Genomic DNA, 16,441 nt, shown 5'->3' with positions numbered 1-16,441 from the left:
TTGTAATTAAAGGGCTAAAACTGAAGCAATCTGGCATACTATGGAGTCAGCCATATCCTCCTATGCCTGTGTCTTTGACCAGGAACAGTAGAAGGACATTAAACTACTCTGTAGCAGCTGGGAGCACCTCAGGCTAATGGCATGACAGCAGAAATGAAACTGGCTCTATTTGATTCTCCTGCAAGGGGTTAAGTTGGGAAATCACTATGCAGGAAATAAAGTCCAGGTGTTACTTTTAGTTTGAATAAACCATAAAGCCAGGTGATGTGGTAGCTCTGTCTCAAAGAGGTGATGGAGCGAGGATGGGAGTGAGGTGCAAGTATTTTTTTTTTTGTGTGAGTGGTCCTCATGCTGTTTTGTAACAAATTCCTATTCTGTAGCTGACCAGCTTGCCGTAGAAAAACATACTTTCCAGAAGCTGGGACTGCAAGGATAAGGATGTTTTCCAGGAAGTAGCCCTATTAATCTTTGGGCACACAAATCCCTTTTTACATGGCTATATGTTGTTGAACACTCATGCATACTTGTTTTGTCTAAACAATGATAATAGCTGTACATTAGCACTTCTGAAAGCTTGACTGAGCTATTTTACAAGCAGCTCGGTTGCATCCTGTAAGTATGGCAGAATATTATTCCATAGTGTGTAAATGCATCAGCCATGCTAAGTGTGCTGTGTACAACATGCTCCAGATTTTCCTCTTTGTACAGTGTAAATTGTACTTCAGGGAAGCCACTAAGGCCAAGCAACACAGTGCTCCCTATGATAGTGACTGACATCTTTTTATTACCAGATGGCTTTGAATTAGCCTTAAGGTCACCTAGCAGACTCCTGTTCTCATTAAATTCCAGTGTTCCTTGTGCTACTTCTGGAAAATGGATATCAGTTACATTAGTTTTCCTGACTGCTCCACAGGAAATCTGTTTAGTTTTCTCGATGAGCACTGATGTTCACTCAGTAGTTCTTCATAGCACTGTTTCTTGATGTCACTCAACAAGAGGAGGTTGTGAAGGGTGACCTGTGTGGAATTTGGCAGATAAAGCTGACCTTACAATATGCAGTATTTGTGTCAGGCTTTGAAATTGTGCTGAGCAGTTGGTTTACAGAAGTAAAGTTGATGTGGAATGATGGAGTGTATTGTGGTGACTGAGTAAGCTGTGCTTATGCAGAGTTATTTATAATCTTAACGTAAATTGCTGCTTGGGTTACTGTTTTCAGAATATTTCTGTTATACTTCTGCATATCCTGGCTGCAGAGCCAGGGATTCTTGGAATAGATTAATCCTTAGGCTATTGTTCAGTAAATCTAACCCATGTTTGAACACTTTTCAACAGAAAAAGCTGCTGTTAAGTGCTGTATTTCAGACTGCCATGCCATATTTAACTACTTTTTCTTATCTGTATACAACAATGCCCATGAAACATGGTGTTGATGATGGTTTTTCTTTCTCTCTACCAGACTGTGGAACATGGATTTCCCCATCAACCCAGTGCACTGGGCTATAGCCCATTTCTCCGCCTTATGGCCATTGGAACGCGATCGGGAGCCATCAAACTGTATTCTTTTGAACAACTTTGGCTAGATTTTTCTTACCACATCAGAATGTACAACTTTGAAACATTAGGCTAAGTATAAATTTGCAAGCAAGGGTTATTGGAACAGTTTGCCTAGGTTTGAAGTGATGTTGGTCTGATCAGAATGAGATTATCTTGCCAAGAGCTGAACTACAGCTCAAACAGAAGCTGAGCGGATGCAGATATCAGACAAGACTCTTCACTCTTGCTATGCAGAAGGTCAGACTAGATCTGACTTAAGTTAGCAATCTGTCATGTTGTAAATTCCAGGGTTGTTTAAATATTTGGGGCAGGGTTCCTTTTTTTTAAGCAATTCTGTTTCAGAGGTTAAAACTGAAGTCAGAAATGCTTTCAGCTTCCTGAGTTTTTGACCATCCAGGCATTAAAGACCTGAACATTGAAGGTGGTGGCTTTTTTCAAGCTAATGATATCCAGTCTGATTTTTGTGTATACATAAGGCACTGAGGTGATTCCCATGGCACAGTACTCGCTAGGCAAACTGTAAAACAAGCATATCAGCCCAGAAGGGAAAAGTTGGTGTGCTCTCTGCCTGCTTAATCATTCATTCCTGGTGTTGTTTGTGTTCAGAGGCTGGACTCCACATGCGGGTGGTAGCCATCTGTCTCTTGGTAACAAATTAGTTAAGCAGGATTGTAGTGTCTGGGAAACCACTAAACATCTCTGAGAAAAAACAGGGTCCAGGCACCTCTTCTGCATATGCTCAAAGGATGAAGTAAGCTTCCATGTTCTCCTGTAATGTGTGTAACCTGCCACAAGCATATAAAATCAAAGTAAATTGGTTCTTTTCAGTCCAGATCACTAAGAGTAAAATGTGGTTTCGAACTAATCTCTTTTCATCTTGCTTGCTAGCAAGCTTCTTATCAATTAATTGTAGCTGTGGGTCATCTTAAATACCGTAGATCCTCAACAAACTTTTCAGATATGGTGCTCCTGGGGTGGAGTTCATGGGTTTACATGAAGAAAACAATACTGTAATGCAGATTCACTTTATACCTGATCAGGTAAGTGTATTTTCAGTACCTCTGCAACTTATGTAGACCTCTCTTAAGCAGGTGTTGGGTTTGTTCCAGGTGAGTGTGCTCCTATTAGCAAGTACATTCAAATGCTGCTTGGTTGGGAATGCTTATTCCAGTGTATTTTGTGCTCTCAGCAGCACTTGTTGCTGTGGAGATGCTTGGTAAATCTTAAGAGTAGCTTTATTATTTGTAACTGTTAGTCGTTTATCTCAAGCAACATATTGGGAATGGTAACAAGGCCAGAATAGTTCAGGTAATCTGCTGCAGGAGCAGGAACTTCCTTTTTCTTTTGCAGCCCCCTATCCTTTCAGTAGGAGTAGTAGGTGGTCTTTCTTCTGCTGAACATCTAGAACAGTAGCTTCTGCTGAACTGATTTAATTATTTTCAGGAGTTCAAAACAGTACTGCTAACCTTGCCTGCTGTTAAGCTTCTTGCCTTTGTGTTTTGGGGTATTGAATCTTGCTCCTGAGAATTGCTGAACAGTTATTGCCATAAACTAAAAATAGGAAGGCAGAATTTTCCAAATGTCTGGTGGCTGTCTAACCACTTTCCCTTTCCTTGACTGGCAGACTGGTGACTTGGTCACATACTTTGTTGCCTGATGCCCCCGGTATAACACGAGTGGCCTCTTTATGAGAGGGATTTAATTCTTGAGGCAGTTTTGGGTGTCTGTTTGCTTAACTAGTGGTATAAGCTGAAACTCCCATGGGGAGTGTTGCACCAGGTGTGGCTTTAGCAGGTAAAATGCTTCAATTTGAACATACAGCCAGCAGGGCTGGGCTCATAAAAGGACTCTGACACAACCCTCCAGAATGAGGTTGGACACGAAGAATGCAAGGAGTGTGGTGTAGTAGACTGTATCAGCCCCACCCAAAGCTGGGGTGTGTTGCAGCAAACCATGCTGAGCGAGAAGGTGGTGAGCTAACAGCCTGCAGCTGCCTGGCTGAGCTTTACAGCATAGGCTGATCTTTTTCAAGAGCCTAAGTCCTTGTCATCCCCCTCAGTGATAACATGTGCCTTTGTCCTATGTAAGAGGGTTTTCAGCCTTTAGGTTACTTCTTTTCTCCCCCCAACCCCCAAGTACCTCAGTGTTAGCTAACAGCATCGCTGCAGTATATACCCACCACTGTAAAGAACTGTGGCTGGCTCCTCAGTCTTGTTTTAGCAGAGAATTATGAACAGCAGCAACTTTATTGCTAGATTTACTGTGTTACATTTAATATTGTGATTCTGAAAAAAAGCATATTGTGTGGTTTTGTAGTGCCAGCTGGTGACACTGCTAGATGATAACAGCTTGCATCTCTGGAGCCTGAAGCAGCACAGTGGAGCATCTGAGCTGCGGGAGGAGCACCGCTTCACATTGAAAGGGCCACCTGGGTAATCCACTAGAGTGTTTTTGAGCTAGTCTTGAGGATAAGCAAGCAAGCAAGAAAATTCTGCTATTGTTCTAGCTAGAGCTTGTCCTGTTCTTACAGACTTTCACTCCTGTGAATCCATGAGCATCATGGAAACCAAACAGGAGTTGGCTAGGGCCTGGAAGACCACCTTTTAAGAGTGTTGTACCAATGTAAAGGGTGACTTTTTTTTTTTTAATATTGTGCATCCACTTCTGTGTGTACAGGAGCTGTAAATCTTAAGATTAAGTAAATCTAAGCATCCCTTAAGTCAGAGTTTAAAATACTGCTATGGCTTTAGTTTCACTTGATCTTGCTGGTTTTGGATGAGCTATTTTTAGCCCCTTTGGGGACACTTAATAAAAGAGGCTTCTGTAAAAAGGCATCTGGGTCTTTGCCCACATGCTTGTCAGAAGCCTTTTGACATAATTTACCTTAAAGCTAGTGTTTTTCTGCTTCAGGAAAATAATGCCTGGCTCAAAATCTCTGCCTATAAAATGAATGACACTTGTAAATATTCCTGTTGAGTTGTCACCTTTCTCAAGTTTGGTAACAATAATCTTCTTGCATGCAGTTGATGAGAGTCTCTTTGCATCCCCAGGTCTCCGCCAAGTGCCACACAGGTAACAGCTGTCCTTCCCCATTCCTCGCGGGAAGTCCTGTATCTTGGCACGGAGAGCGGCAACATCTTTGTAGTGGAGCTTCCATCATTCAGAGTGCTAGAGGACAGGACCATAACCTCTGAGGCTGTGCTGCAGCGGTGAGTGAGCAAACAGGCACTGCTGTGTAGAGGTGGAATTCCATTAGCAGACATATCCTTTGTTAAAATGTCACCCTAGATTATGTACTGGGGCCTCACTGTTGTGTTAAGCATTGTCCAAATCTGCATGACTCTTGTGAAAATAACTTTTGGTCCTGGTATGTGTTAAGTAACAGTTTCTGTCCTGGTCAACCCAGTAGTGTCACGGTGGAGGTATAGCATATAGGCAAAACTGTACAGGAGACACTTGGAGTAAATCTGCAAACTTTGTGCCCTGTCCATTGTGTTTACTTTTGCAGAAAAATGTTGTGCTTAGCTGTAATTACCCATTTATTTTTTGACCATTGGCAGAACTTGGATGCTGTTTTGTCTAAATGAAGATTTTGTCACTCTGGAGATTCAAGTGCTGCTGAAAACTGTCCTACTTCATGTTGTTGCTTCCTACTGACATTTTCATGTTACCTTTATTCTGTAAGGGGTCACAGGAGAATGGGGTGGGGGTGATTCAGACTGTCTTTACATTCCTGGGATCCAGTCTTGGAATTCATTGTAAACCTTGGGTTTTCCCTGAAGAAAATGGGAGGGGGTGCATGTTCATGTGGCAAGCCTGGTGTGATGTCTTACATAAGACTTTGCTGCTGCTTGAAGGATTTGTGAAAAGATCATACTTATTCTCATCTGTTTGAACTTTTTGTTGCTTAATTTCTTGTTCTTATACCTTAACTGTTATTACAGTCCTATTGGATTGTACCTGGAATAAACTTTTCTTAGTTTTCTCTTCTGCAGGGTACCGGAAGATTACTGTAACAGGCGATCATGTGAATTGGTGGAAGCCCTTCGGGAGCATCCTAAGAACCCTGACCAGATCCTGATTGGATACAGCAGGGGCTTGATTGTCCTCTGGGACCTACAGAATAACAAAGTGACACACCATTTCCTGGGCAGCCAGGTATTAATTCAATCCAAAGTCAGTTCAGCAGGGGAGGAAGGGCTTTCTCCTCTCAGAGCACTCTGAAGACAAGTAGGTGCAGGGACAGCCTGACACAGCTTCTTTTTTAGTAAGAATGCATTGGTTTTGTGGGGGTTAACAGCTCTCTGGAGAGCAGTCATTGTGTGTCTTCCTCTTCAGCAACTGGAGAACCTCTACTGGCAGAGGGATGGCAGTAAATTCATTAGTTGTCACTATGATGGAAGTTACACCCAGTGGCCAGTATCCAGTGACAACAGGCATCCTGAGCCTCTGGAAAACTTTGTGCCTTATGGTCAGTAAGTGAGGTTTAATTGTTGCATATTTGTCTAAACGAAAACTCATTTTGAGCTTTTATGGGATATTTAAGTCATGTTCTCCCCAGTGTTTAATCCTAATGGCAAAATGCAGAGCTGCTTTTTGAATGGGTTGTGAGCCTAGACTTAGGGATTTCAGTCCAATTTTTTTCTTGGATTTTAAACTTCTTTATAATGTTGAGGTTTGCTCTGAGCATCGAGAGCAAATGTGTCAAAGAAATTAGTGTCTCTTATAAAGAAAGGTGTTGGTGATTCAGCTCTTTAGTTCAAGTGTCCTGTTCAGCAGGAGTTGCTTGGATCTTCTGTAATTAATAGTGAGCTAAGTGTACTTTTTGTTGACCTGAGCAGTGATGAAATGATGCCTCTGATTTGCTGAAGCCCATCAAATGGGGATGACCTCATCTTTCAAGCATATAGACACTTCTAAAGCTCTATCACCTTTACATTAGTTTCAGGAATGCCTGTGTTTTCAACAATCTTTTCTAGTTAATCACCTTCTACAACAGCACTTCCACTCCCTATTAGCCATCAGCAACGTGGTTCAAAACTTCCCCTGAGCCTAAACCTTGTTTTGCTGAGGAGTACTGTGGTCAGTGTGTCCCAGAAGACTCGTCTGATGTGGCTTGCTCTGGGGAGGTGGTGGTGGTGCCTACTAATTCAGGTGGCTCTCCTTGACTTGGAGGCTGAGGTGACCTAGGTGAAGCAGAGTAAAGAACTTCTTAATGTAAAGGTGCAGTTCTTGAAATATGGCAAATAACTCTGTTCTCTTAGGTCCGTTTCCTTGCAAGGCCATCTCCAAGATCTACTGGCAGACAACAAAAAATGGGTAAGTTCATGGTGTATTCCTTCACTCTCACCTGTTTAAAAGCATTTTAAAGGGTGCAGTGCGCAATATCATAAGAGCCCTTTAGAGTAACGTTGTAAGAATCTTTTGTGAAAGTTTGACTTGCCTCATGTCTTTGAAGTTTTCTTTACTCCTCATTTCATCATACAACACGCTAACTCTCTTTGTCTTAAGGCTTCCTTATATTATATTCCAAGGAGGGATGCCCCGGGCTAGCTATGGTGACCGACACAGTATCTCAGTTGTCCATGGCAGTCAGCAAATAGCCTTTGACTTCACATCACGGGTGATAGACTTCTTTATAATCTTCAGTTCAGAGCCTACTGCAGGTATGTGATGAAGGGCATTACTGGGGAATTAGAATAGCTGTGTACACATGTGGAAATCTGCCTGGTATAAATAGCATATGAAATGTGATAAGGAGGTCAGTTGTTTGGGGATTTTCTGAGACTTTTAACAGAGAATCATAGAATCGTTTAGGTTGGGAAAGACCCTTGAGATTGAATCCAACCATAAAAGAGATTTGCCAATTAAAAGTGAAGTGTAAAATACTGGTATAAAGAATGGGCTGGTTACAAATGCCATACATTCCTCAAAAAAATTAAGCTACTCCATTAATGAGAAAAGATCTCTTAGGCTCATGTCTGTGTAAGCTGGACAGTGGACACAACCAGGTCGTGAAATGAGGATCTGAATATTGTTGTTTGGAAATAGCACTTCAAAGGAGGCAATAATTAAAAACAGAATTTACTCCCACTGAGACACTGTTTCTTTTAATTACTACCTGGACTTATGACTAGGGCTCTGGGTAATAAATCAGCAAAGGGTGACATAGAACTAAGGGTCAGTATGTAGAGAACTTAATTTACTTACTACTGGTGAACATGAATGTAAACAATTCTAAAACTGAATAGCACTCATTCCACAGCTTCCTTACAGCTTGTCAGATCCTTGCTTCTGTTGAAGAACTTTGTTGCCCTTACTTGCACAGTAGCTGTAATGTTTCTTTTCATGGAATTGTAAAGGATTTTCCAGAAGAACTGTTTGTCTAATGCTGGAGTAATTCTTGCTTCTGGTTAACTTGAAGTAACTGAGTATAAAATGCTCTTTCAGGTTCCACAAGTGTGCAGTATTGGAATTTGGATCAGACCAAATCGCAGAAGTCTAGATGCTTTTTAGAAGCTTGTAGGCAAATCTTCTGTTGCTGAATCTTCTCAGACTTTCTAGTTTCTGGTTTGCCTACTAGACTAGTTTCCAAACCTATTTGTCTTGTATACTGCCAGTGGTGGTGGTGACAGTTCCCAGCTGCACATTGTGCAGGCATGGGCATTCAAATATGTAGATGCAGGTTGGCTCCCTCTGGCCTATTGTACAAAGCAGACCACAGATTCAAGCAAGGACTGTCTTAGGAAAGTAGGCATAAAAACCCAGCTTTTGGATTCCCCTGCCTCTCTCCCTGGACCTTAAGAGATGCTCTCTAGTCACTGAAAAACCAGTAAAGAAATAGGCAGAATTTAACTATATGTATCTCAGAGTGTAACTGAGATGAAGTGCCTGTATATGTTTGTTGTTATAGATTTTCCCCACACAACACTGCCTTTTATAAGCATCTTCCAAATGTGCAGAACCTATAGGTCTAAACTTTCAAGCTTAACAATGCCATTAAACTTGAGGTACTGTTTAGCTTTTATCATTAAAGAAACTAGACCCTTTTACTTTCTATGAAGTTGTCAGAGCTGAGATTCTAGATAATGGAACAAAAGTCTTAAAGATGAAAAATCTGAGTTTTTTTAGGTAAGAGATTGACTACTTAAAGTTCAATTCCAGGATGTGATTAGAAGTCCTTTAGGATGAAGTAACCAAACTTAACAGGCTTTATATTTATACTTCCTAAGGATTGAATTATCTGGTTAACACAACTTACGGACAGGAGCTACTGCAGGAAGCTGAAGCTGTTGCACTTAGATGAGGAAGCTTTTTTACAATAAAATGAGGTTTCTGTGGTTGACAAGCTTTCTTGTGGCTGATTGCCTAAGCTTAGTGGATCTACGTAGCTTGCCTTGTTTGCCCTTAAGCAGTCTTCCCTGCAATGGCGATACGAAGGTATTAATTGTATACCAAAGCCACTTAATTTAATAAGCACAAAGCTTAGGCATTGCAGCATGGTGGTAGCTGGTGACTTTCCACTACCCTGAATATGCTGTGGAAACAATTTTTAAAAGGCTAGCCCTTCCTGTTTTCCTTTTTTTAAATTAGCAGGTGGATGAGTGTATGGCAGTCATGACAAATACTAGTATGTTTGCTACTTCAGCAACTTAAAATAAATTCTTGCCATAAGCAATGAACTCAGATGTGTGCCTTTGCAGGAAAAAAATTATTGTTAAAACAATATATTTGGTTAATGTTGGCAGCAGCAGTCAGAGTGCAGGACTGATCATGCATAATGTAGTACAGGTATGATATCATTTGTTCTATTCAGAAGTCCTGTAGGCAACTGCAAATGATGGCACATAGGAAAGCAAAGTAAAACTGAGTAGAAAACATTTTTTCATGAAGAAACTGAACTGATTAGTGGCATGTTATGGCTGTGGCTAGTCAGAACTGAAACTTGGGGTGTCTAACTAGAGTGGTGCCATGTACTAATTACTTGAAGTTAATTTTGCTGAGTGAACAGCATTGGTATGTGCTTGCTTATAGACGTGCCACCTTGCAAGTATGTTCAGGTAATCAAACAACTAAAGAAGGGAAGTGAAAGTACAGGTTAGAAGGGGAAGGTCAGTGAAAAGCTGCTAGTTTGCTTATGGCTTACTGTTTATCACACTCCCCACAATGTGACACGTTACAGCTATGCATTCACTTAGGTTTCTGTATCTGTGTTAATCATTATTGGTGTGAACTGATTCGTGGTTTTTGGTTATCCCCACCAATTGCTATTGTGGCTGTCTCGTGAATGTTACTGCAATAATGTCCTTGTAGACTAAATTTTTTTTCACTTTAATTCCAGTTACAATGAAAAATCTTAAATTTTTGTGTCAGGTGTCATCTGTAAAGTTACATTAACAGATTTTTTTTGTTTGTTTGTAATCTTGTCAAATATACATATGAATATATATATTAGATTATGTACATGCTCTTTAAAAAAGAAAGTCCAGAGGCTGTATCACAACATATGAGAAGCAGGGAAAATGAAAAATAAGAGAGCTGAATTGTAAATACTTGTCAGTTCAAGCAGAGAAGCATTCTGCAGAACCCAAGGCATTACTGTGTTTAAGCAGCTTAGCCTAGATGGACTGTGGTCCTAACACAGTACTAAATGGGTCACTGCTGGGGTGTATGCATGTCTGTCCACCCCATGCTGTTAATTAGCTGTTACAATGGTGAATATGAACTTGTGTTATTTAGCCATCTATGCTGTTAACAAATTTTTTATTCTGCAGTGGAATCTATAAAAAAGTCACTCTGATAGTCCCAGGAGTGTGGTTGTAAAGAAACATGAACTTGCAGTAAATCTGTTAGTATCTTGAAATCTATTAATATTAGTGCTTCAATAGGCTCAGTTTACACAGGAGCATTTGGAGGCTTTTCCAACAGAAATGTTTATGTAGACCTCTGTGATAACAGTTTTCAAATAAACCTTACAGGAAACTTGTTTCTATTAACCTTGGATGGTCATTTTTGTCAGCCTCAACAAATCTTGTTTCTGCAGAGTTTGATGACCCTTCTGCTATGGTGGTGCTGGCAGAAGAAGAGCTGGTAGTTATAGACTTGAAAACTGCAGGCTGGCCAGCAGTCCATCCTCCATACCTGGCTTCTCTCCATTGCTCAGCCATCACCTGCTCACACCATGTCTCCAACATCCCACTGAAACTGTGGGAGAGGATTATCAGTGCTGGGAGCAAGCAGAACATTCACTACTCGAGTATGGTATGGCAGCTTTAAATGTACATGTGTTCCCATGCATTTAAGAACTGCATGACTGCTCAGAATGTGGGTGGTCTGTGCTGCTGACTGCCTGTGGAGGGATGAGTCCCAACAGACGTTGTCCCGCCTCTTAATAAGGTCAAGAAAGGCTTTTTCCCAGAGCACCACCAATACAGTTACTCACACTGGGGGATTAAAATGTGATATTTTTTTCAGGCTTTGACAAGCTAGAAGGAAAGTCTGAGTGTTCCCAGCTGTCAGTGGTAACAAACTTCTCGTTTAGAAGCATGAAGCTTTCGGCACAGCTTCTTGAGGAAATGTGTAGAATATCTTCTAAAAAGCACAGCTGGTGTCAGAACAGGAACATCTAATCCAAACAAAAGCTAACAGCATGGACTGTTTCACTGCCACTTGCACTGAAGTTCATGCTCTCCTGCTGACTGCATATTCTCTTCACACTGTCACTGCCTAGGAAGTCACAGTCTTCCCTTAATGTATTTGTAGCCGTGGCCGATTGATGGTGGCACCAACATAGCTCCAGATCCTCCACAGAGGGACTTGCTTCTAACAGGGTATGTACTTAACTGATACCAATCGAGGGGCGCTTTCCAGTTTCTGTTCTTCCTTTTGAACTGAGGCATTCCCGTGAGATTAAAGTCTGCTCATCTTGAAGGGAGAAGGCTGCAACTTCACAAGGTCTCAAAGCTGGACTGCTAGCTTTGTAAAGCTAACTGATTCTGCTACTTCTGAGCAAATAGGTTGTAATGCCCACAGATAACCTATAAAGTTGGCTTATTTGTAGTTCTGATGTGTTACCATTCCCCCCCCCACAAACATCAGTGTAGAAGTGCAGGCAGTAATCCTGACTGGTTCAAAGGGAACAATGTAAAAGTGGAGCTTAATCTTGCAGGTTTTGAAGCATTTTTCCCCCTACCTTACACTGTTCTGAATCTCAAAAAAGATGTTAGTTTGGACTCCTGTCTTCTTTGATCAGCATGAACAGATCTAGCTAAGCAGTGAAAGTAGCTAGCAAGAGATTGTCTCATCATATAAAATGTATAATTTTCTCTTCAAGCACTTTTAAAAATTGCAGTGGGCTCTTCTTCAGACTTCATTCTTGATGCAGCAGGTTGTTAGAAGTCCTTGCCCTTACATTGGAAGAATGTTGCCAATTTTCACCTGGAGAACTAAGATTAAAGCTTGATTTCTTTCCCTTCCTCCCAGTATTAGTATTTTTTCAGGATGAGTTGTTCCTTCTGTATGCTAAGCTCTTTTTTCAGCACTTTTCAGAGTAATCTTAAGTTGTACACTGGTGTCAGATCATCAAGAACAAACTGCATTAAAAAACCCCAACCTAAACCAAAAACAAAACCCACAAAGAAACCCCAAAACTTTTCTTTTGAAGCTCAAAGTTGCCACAGCTCAGGGCTTTGTAAACAGTGTGGTTTAACCTTTGGTCATGTTTTTTCCCCTCTGTTTTATCATCCTCATCTGAGTGATGTGCTGTTCTCCTGCATGATGTGTGTTTCTCTAACCTTCCCCCATACAGGCATGAAGATGGCACTGTGCGGTTTTGGGATGCATCTGGTGTCTGCTTACATCTCCTTTATAAGCTAAGCACAGTGAGAGTATTTCTCACAGATGCTGATCCCAATGACAATATGAACCCCCTGGGTGAGGATGAATGGCCTCCACTTCGCAAGGTAAGATGGCTATTGCTTGTACAAGCTTTCTGAAAACCTGAGGAGTTTTGATTCTTGTCCTAGTTAGTGCATGTGCAAAGACCAGCCACTGTGTATTCTCTCTCCTAGGTTGGTACCTTTGACCCTTACAGTGATGATCCTAGACTTGGGATCCAGAAGATCTACCTGTGTAAATACAGCGGATACTTGGCTGTAGCTGGTACAGCAGGACAGGTATTGAAATACAAACAGTCATCATAAATCTTGCTTTTAGTGCAGGTTGTCACAGTGCAACTAGGAGATGTGCTAAAATTGGAAATATTAATTTCTATACTGGCAAATTAATCCAGTTGCTGGAAATGTTGTTTCATGGTTCCCTGCTTTCTCTTATCTGTATTTTTAGAGTTTATCTAATGTTGTTTATCAGCCCTGAGAGATGCTGTAGTTTTGCAGCTACTGAGAATGCCTGCAGCTTGGAGGACTGTTTGAACTGTAAAAGCTGTAGCAAGGTTTGTCCTCTTCCTTTCAGGTCCTGGTGATGGAACTGAATGATGAAGATGCAGAACATGTTGTGGACCATGCTGAAGCAGATCTCCTGCAGGACCAAGAGGGCTATCGATGGAAAGGTCACGAAAAATTAAAGACTCGAGATGGACCTGTTCAATTTGAAGCTGGTTTTCAGCCATTTGTCCTTGTCCAATGTCAACCACCAGCTGTGGTCACCTCATTGGCCCTTCACTCTGAATGGAAGCTTGTGGCCTTTGGTACCAGTCATGGTTTTGGGCTTTTTGACCACCAGCAAAAACGACTGGTCTTTGTTAAGTAAGTGTCTTCTTTCCAGGAGGTCTCTGGTAATTCTCTGTTAAAGATGGCCTAGAACTGCTAACAAAGCAAGTTGTGATAAGTGATTTCTCAAGAGCAGTCAGTGTAGCAAAAGCCCTACCCCATTGGACTCTGTCCTCAAAGATGTCCAAGAATTATATAAGCATGTTCCAACATTTGTGTGTGTCCTTTTAGACTCTTGGGAGTGATTGCCACCCAGTGAAAAGTGACCATATGCCTACTCTCTCCCTCTTTCAGGTGTACACTGCATCCCAGTGACCAATTGGCCTTAGAAGGCCCACTGTCTCGGGTGAAATCCTTGAAGAAGTCCCTCCGTCAGTCATTCAGGCGGATCAGAAGAAGCCGGGTGTCCGGTAGGAAGCGACGAGGAGGTAGTGGAAATGCCTCAGAGGTGAGGGGTCCACCTTTCAGGGGTCCTGTCATTTACAGCTTGGAGCATGCAGGGTCCTGATTATACTGCCTAGAGCAGGAGGTGGCCTGCAGTCCTGCTATGGTGCCGGTAGCTATTGGCATAAGGGCAAAAATGGCAATTTCTGATGCTGCTATCTGTTAGATAAAAATAATCACATTTTTAGAGAAGATGTGCTCTCTGTAGTTGAACATATGATGCAGAATATACCTTTTCTCTGGTATGATGGTGCTTTCCCTCTCTATTGCTGCCACTCTTACTCTCTCTCTCTCCCTTACATCTTTGCCTGTTTGACAAAATGTCTTCTCATCTTTGAAGGTGCAAGAAGCAAATGCCAAATTTGACCAAGACACATTGCAGGAAATGGAACTGGCTCCAGTCCAGCGGAAGATTGAAGCCCGGTCTGCAGAAGACTCTTTCACTGGCTTTGTGCGAACTTTATATTTTGCTGATACCTTCTTGAGAGACAGTGAGTAAAAAAAGCATCTCTCCTTTCTTCCAAATGGGTTTTTCCTCCTTCTGCCAAGGAACGTATTAGGATTTACTGCCAGGAAAATTTGGCACCTTCTGTGTCCTACTTTGTGCTATGCTGAAAAACTAATATAGAACAAGAGCATATGTTGTCATGCAGAATTGTTATTTAGCCATTCTGGCTGCTGTCTAATCCAAGGCAAGTAGTAGTTCATTTTTGGATGTAGCCCTTATGTATGGTTTTCAAATGTGCTGGAATGACATCTGACTTTTTAGTATAAGCTTTTCCTTGTCTCATTACACTGAAGTTCACCCCTGCCCCCAGCAAAGCCTTTTAATTTAGGTGAGGGTGGTGGCTGGTTTTGCATCAGAACCCAAACTGATATCATGCACAAGTTTATGCTGCTCATATGTGATATAAATACATGAAAACTGGACGCAGCAATTGTGGTGTCTGATGGAAACAGCACCTTGTTCCCTTTACTCACATGCCATGTCCTTTATCAGGGCTCCTTATGGACACATATTGGGAAAAGTGCTGAGAACCTGTAGTTTCCCTGGCAAGTCTGCCCTAATATAAAGATATTTAGGTTGTAAACAGTGGGAGGATGTGTATAGCTAGTGGAAAGCACTTATCCAAGGATATCACAGATGGTGCTTTGCTCATGAGCCTTCTTGTTGCTCCAGGCTCCCGCCACTGCCCATCCTTGTGGGCAGGCACCAATGGAGGTACAGTCTATGCCTTCTGTTTACGTGTTCCTCCAGCAGAGAGGAGGATGGATGAACCTGTCAGGGCAGAGCAGGGTAAGTATGCCTTGTGAAAGCAAGGTCCTAATGGATCTGAGCTATTGCTCATATAACCAAGTTACATACAGAAAAGCAAGGTAGCTCAATTACTGCTGTTTATCAGTGAGAGTGAAGCTAAATGTAGTAGTGTCTGAACCTAAGCAATGCTCACTGCAGCAACTGAACTGGAGAGTAAGCTCCAGCACTACTTGACATGCCTTAGCCTCATTTCCTACTGACTTCAGAAATTTAAACTTGCATCAGCTGTCACTGAAGTTTACTGTCAAGCCTCAGTACACATGGACCTTATTCAGGCAGTTGGACCTTCTCTCTTTATGTAATAATAGTTACTATTTAACGTGAACCAGTTCAGTCCAAATACGCTTTAACTACTAAATCTTTTCAGGCAGGGTTTCTGTAGCCACATTGTATAGGTCTCCAGCTCTGAGAGGACGTGAGTGAGGTTCTAACAGAGTGTCTCTGTCTAGACTCCTATTTGGTTTTTCTGTTTATTTTCCTCCTTATCTTGCTTGCCTAGCTAAAGAGATTCAGCTGATGCACAGGGCTCCTGTTGTGGGTATACTTGTCTTGGATGGACGGAGCAATCCCCTCCCAGAACCTCTAGAAGTAGCACATGACCTTTCTAAGAGTCCCGATATGCAAGGAAGCCATCAACTGTTGGTGGTGTCTGAAGAGCAATTTAAGGTAAGTGTCACCCAGAATGTGCATATGGACTGTTCATAAAATCTGCTAAAGCACTGAGCAGTGCTTAGCAGAAAGATAACTCTTGGGACTGCTTATTCTTCTGTACCTGAATAACACCCCTAGGACAGCATTTCTGTTTGGTGCAGTCCGTAAATCGGGTGTGTGCTGACAAATTGGGTATTCAGCATAGTGATGCACGTGCTGATTATAGAAACTTTATTCCTATATTTCATTGTACTCTTTGGACAAAGCTGCCTCTGCTTTTGGGAAAGAGCTTTTGCTGTGGTTAGTACAGAAGCAGGAATTGGTAGGCATTTCTATGAAGCAACTAAAAAGCTTCCTGTTTTGCACACTAACCGATCTGCGTAAAAGAGAAGACTTGAAGTAGCTTGCTGGAGGCTGGCCCTGGCTTTTTAATGTGGAAAAGCACCCAGTTAGTGTAAACCCCATTCTCTTTCTGTAATAATTTGTAGCCAAATATGGAGGGGGTTTGAAAGAACTGGGGGAGAAATGCAGTTTTCAGCCTGAAGGGTAAAACTGCTTGATGTCAGAACAGAAACAGATTCTAACACTGTCTATGGCCGATTACGTTTTGTCCCATAAGTGGGGAGCCAGCTTGACTCAGATTACACCTGTGTGTATTCACTGTGAATGAAAACATTGTTAAAGGAGGGAGCAGCAGATGTCCTGGGTGTGGCCGCTGCCCATTGTGCAGGGAAAGAGATGTCAGTGT

General features: G+C 41.8%; 1 protein-coding gene across 1 annotated transcript in view; it reads left to right on the top strand.

Moving 5' to 3' along the window:
• Positions 1-16,441, top strand: part of LLGL2 (LLGL scribble cell polarity complex component 2) — a 33,727-nt gene that overhangs the window by 12,560 nt on the left and 4,726 nt on the right. Inside the window, exons 3-19 of the mRNA XM_049812170.1 lie at positions 1,457-1,554; positions 2,513-2,594; positions 3,871-3,986; positions 4,605-4,763; positions 5,550-5,712; positions 5,893-6,025; positions 6,819-6,873; positions 7,066-7,220; positions 10,598-10,815; positions 11,317-11,384; positions 12,362-12,515; positions 12,624-12,728; positions 13,024-13,316; positions 13,575-13,728; positions 14,065-14,215; positions 14,905-15,021; positions 15,542-15,708. Of these exons, the coding sequence (XP_049668127.1) occupies positions 1,457-1,554; positions 2,513-2,594; positions 3,871-3,986; positions 4,605-4,763; positions 5,550-5,712; positions 5,893-6,025; positions 6,819-6,873; positions 7,066-7,220; positions 10,598-10,815; positions 11,317-11,384; positions 12,362-12,515; positions 12,624-12,728; positions 13,024-13,316; positions 13,575-13,728; positions 14,065-14,215; positions 14,905-15,021; positions 15,542-15,708 (2,388 nt within the window). The remainder of the gene's footprint in view (positions 1-1,456; positions 1,555-2,512; positions 2,595-3,870; positions 3,987-4,604; positions 4,764-5,549; positions 5,713-5,892; positions 6,026-6,818; positions 6,874-7,065; positions 7,221-10,597; positions 10,816-11,316; positions 11,385-12,361; positions 12,516-12,623; positions 12,729-13,023; positions 13,317-13,574; positions 13,729-14,064; positions 14,216-14,904; positions 15,022-15,541; positions 15,709-16,441) is intronic.

Source organism: Accipiter gentilis, chromosome 10 (genome assembly GCF_929443795.1).
Source record: "Accipiter gentilis chromosome 10, bAccGen1.1, whole genome shotgun sequence".
Lineage (NCBI taxonomy): Eukaryota > Metazoa > Chordata > Aves > Accipitriformes > Accipitridae > Astur > Astur gentilis.
The sequence above is the reverse complement of the archived record's forward strand: the minus strand, read 5'-3'. Positions and strand labels throughout refer to the sequence as shown.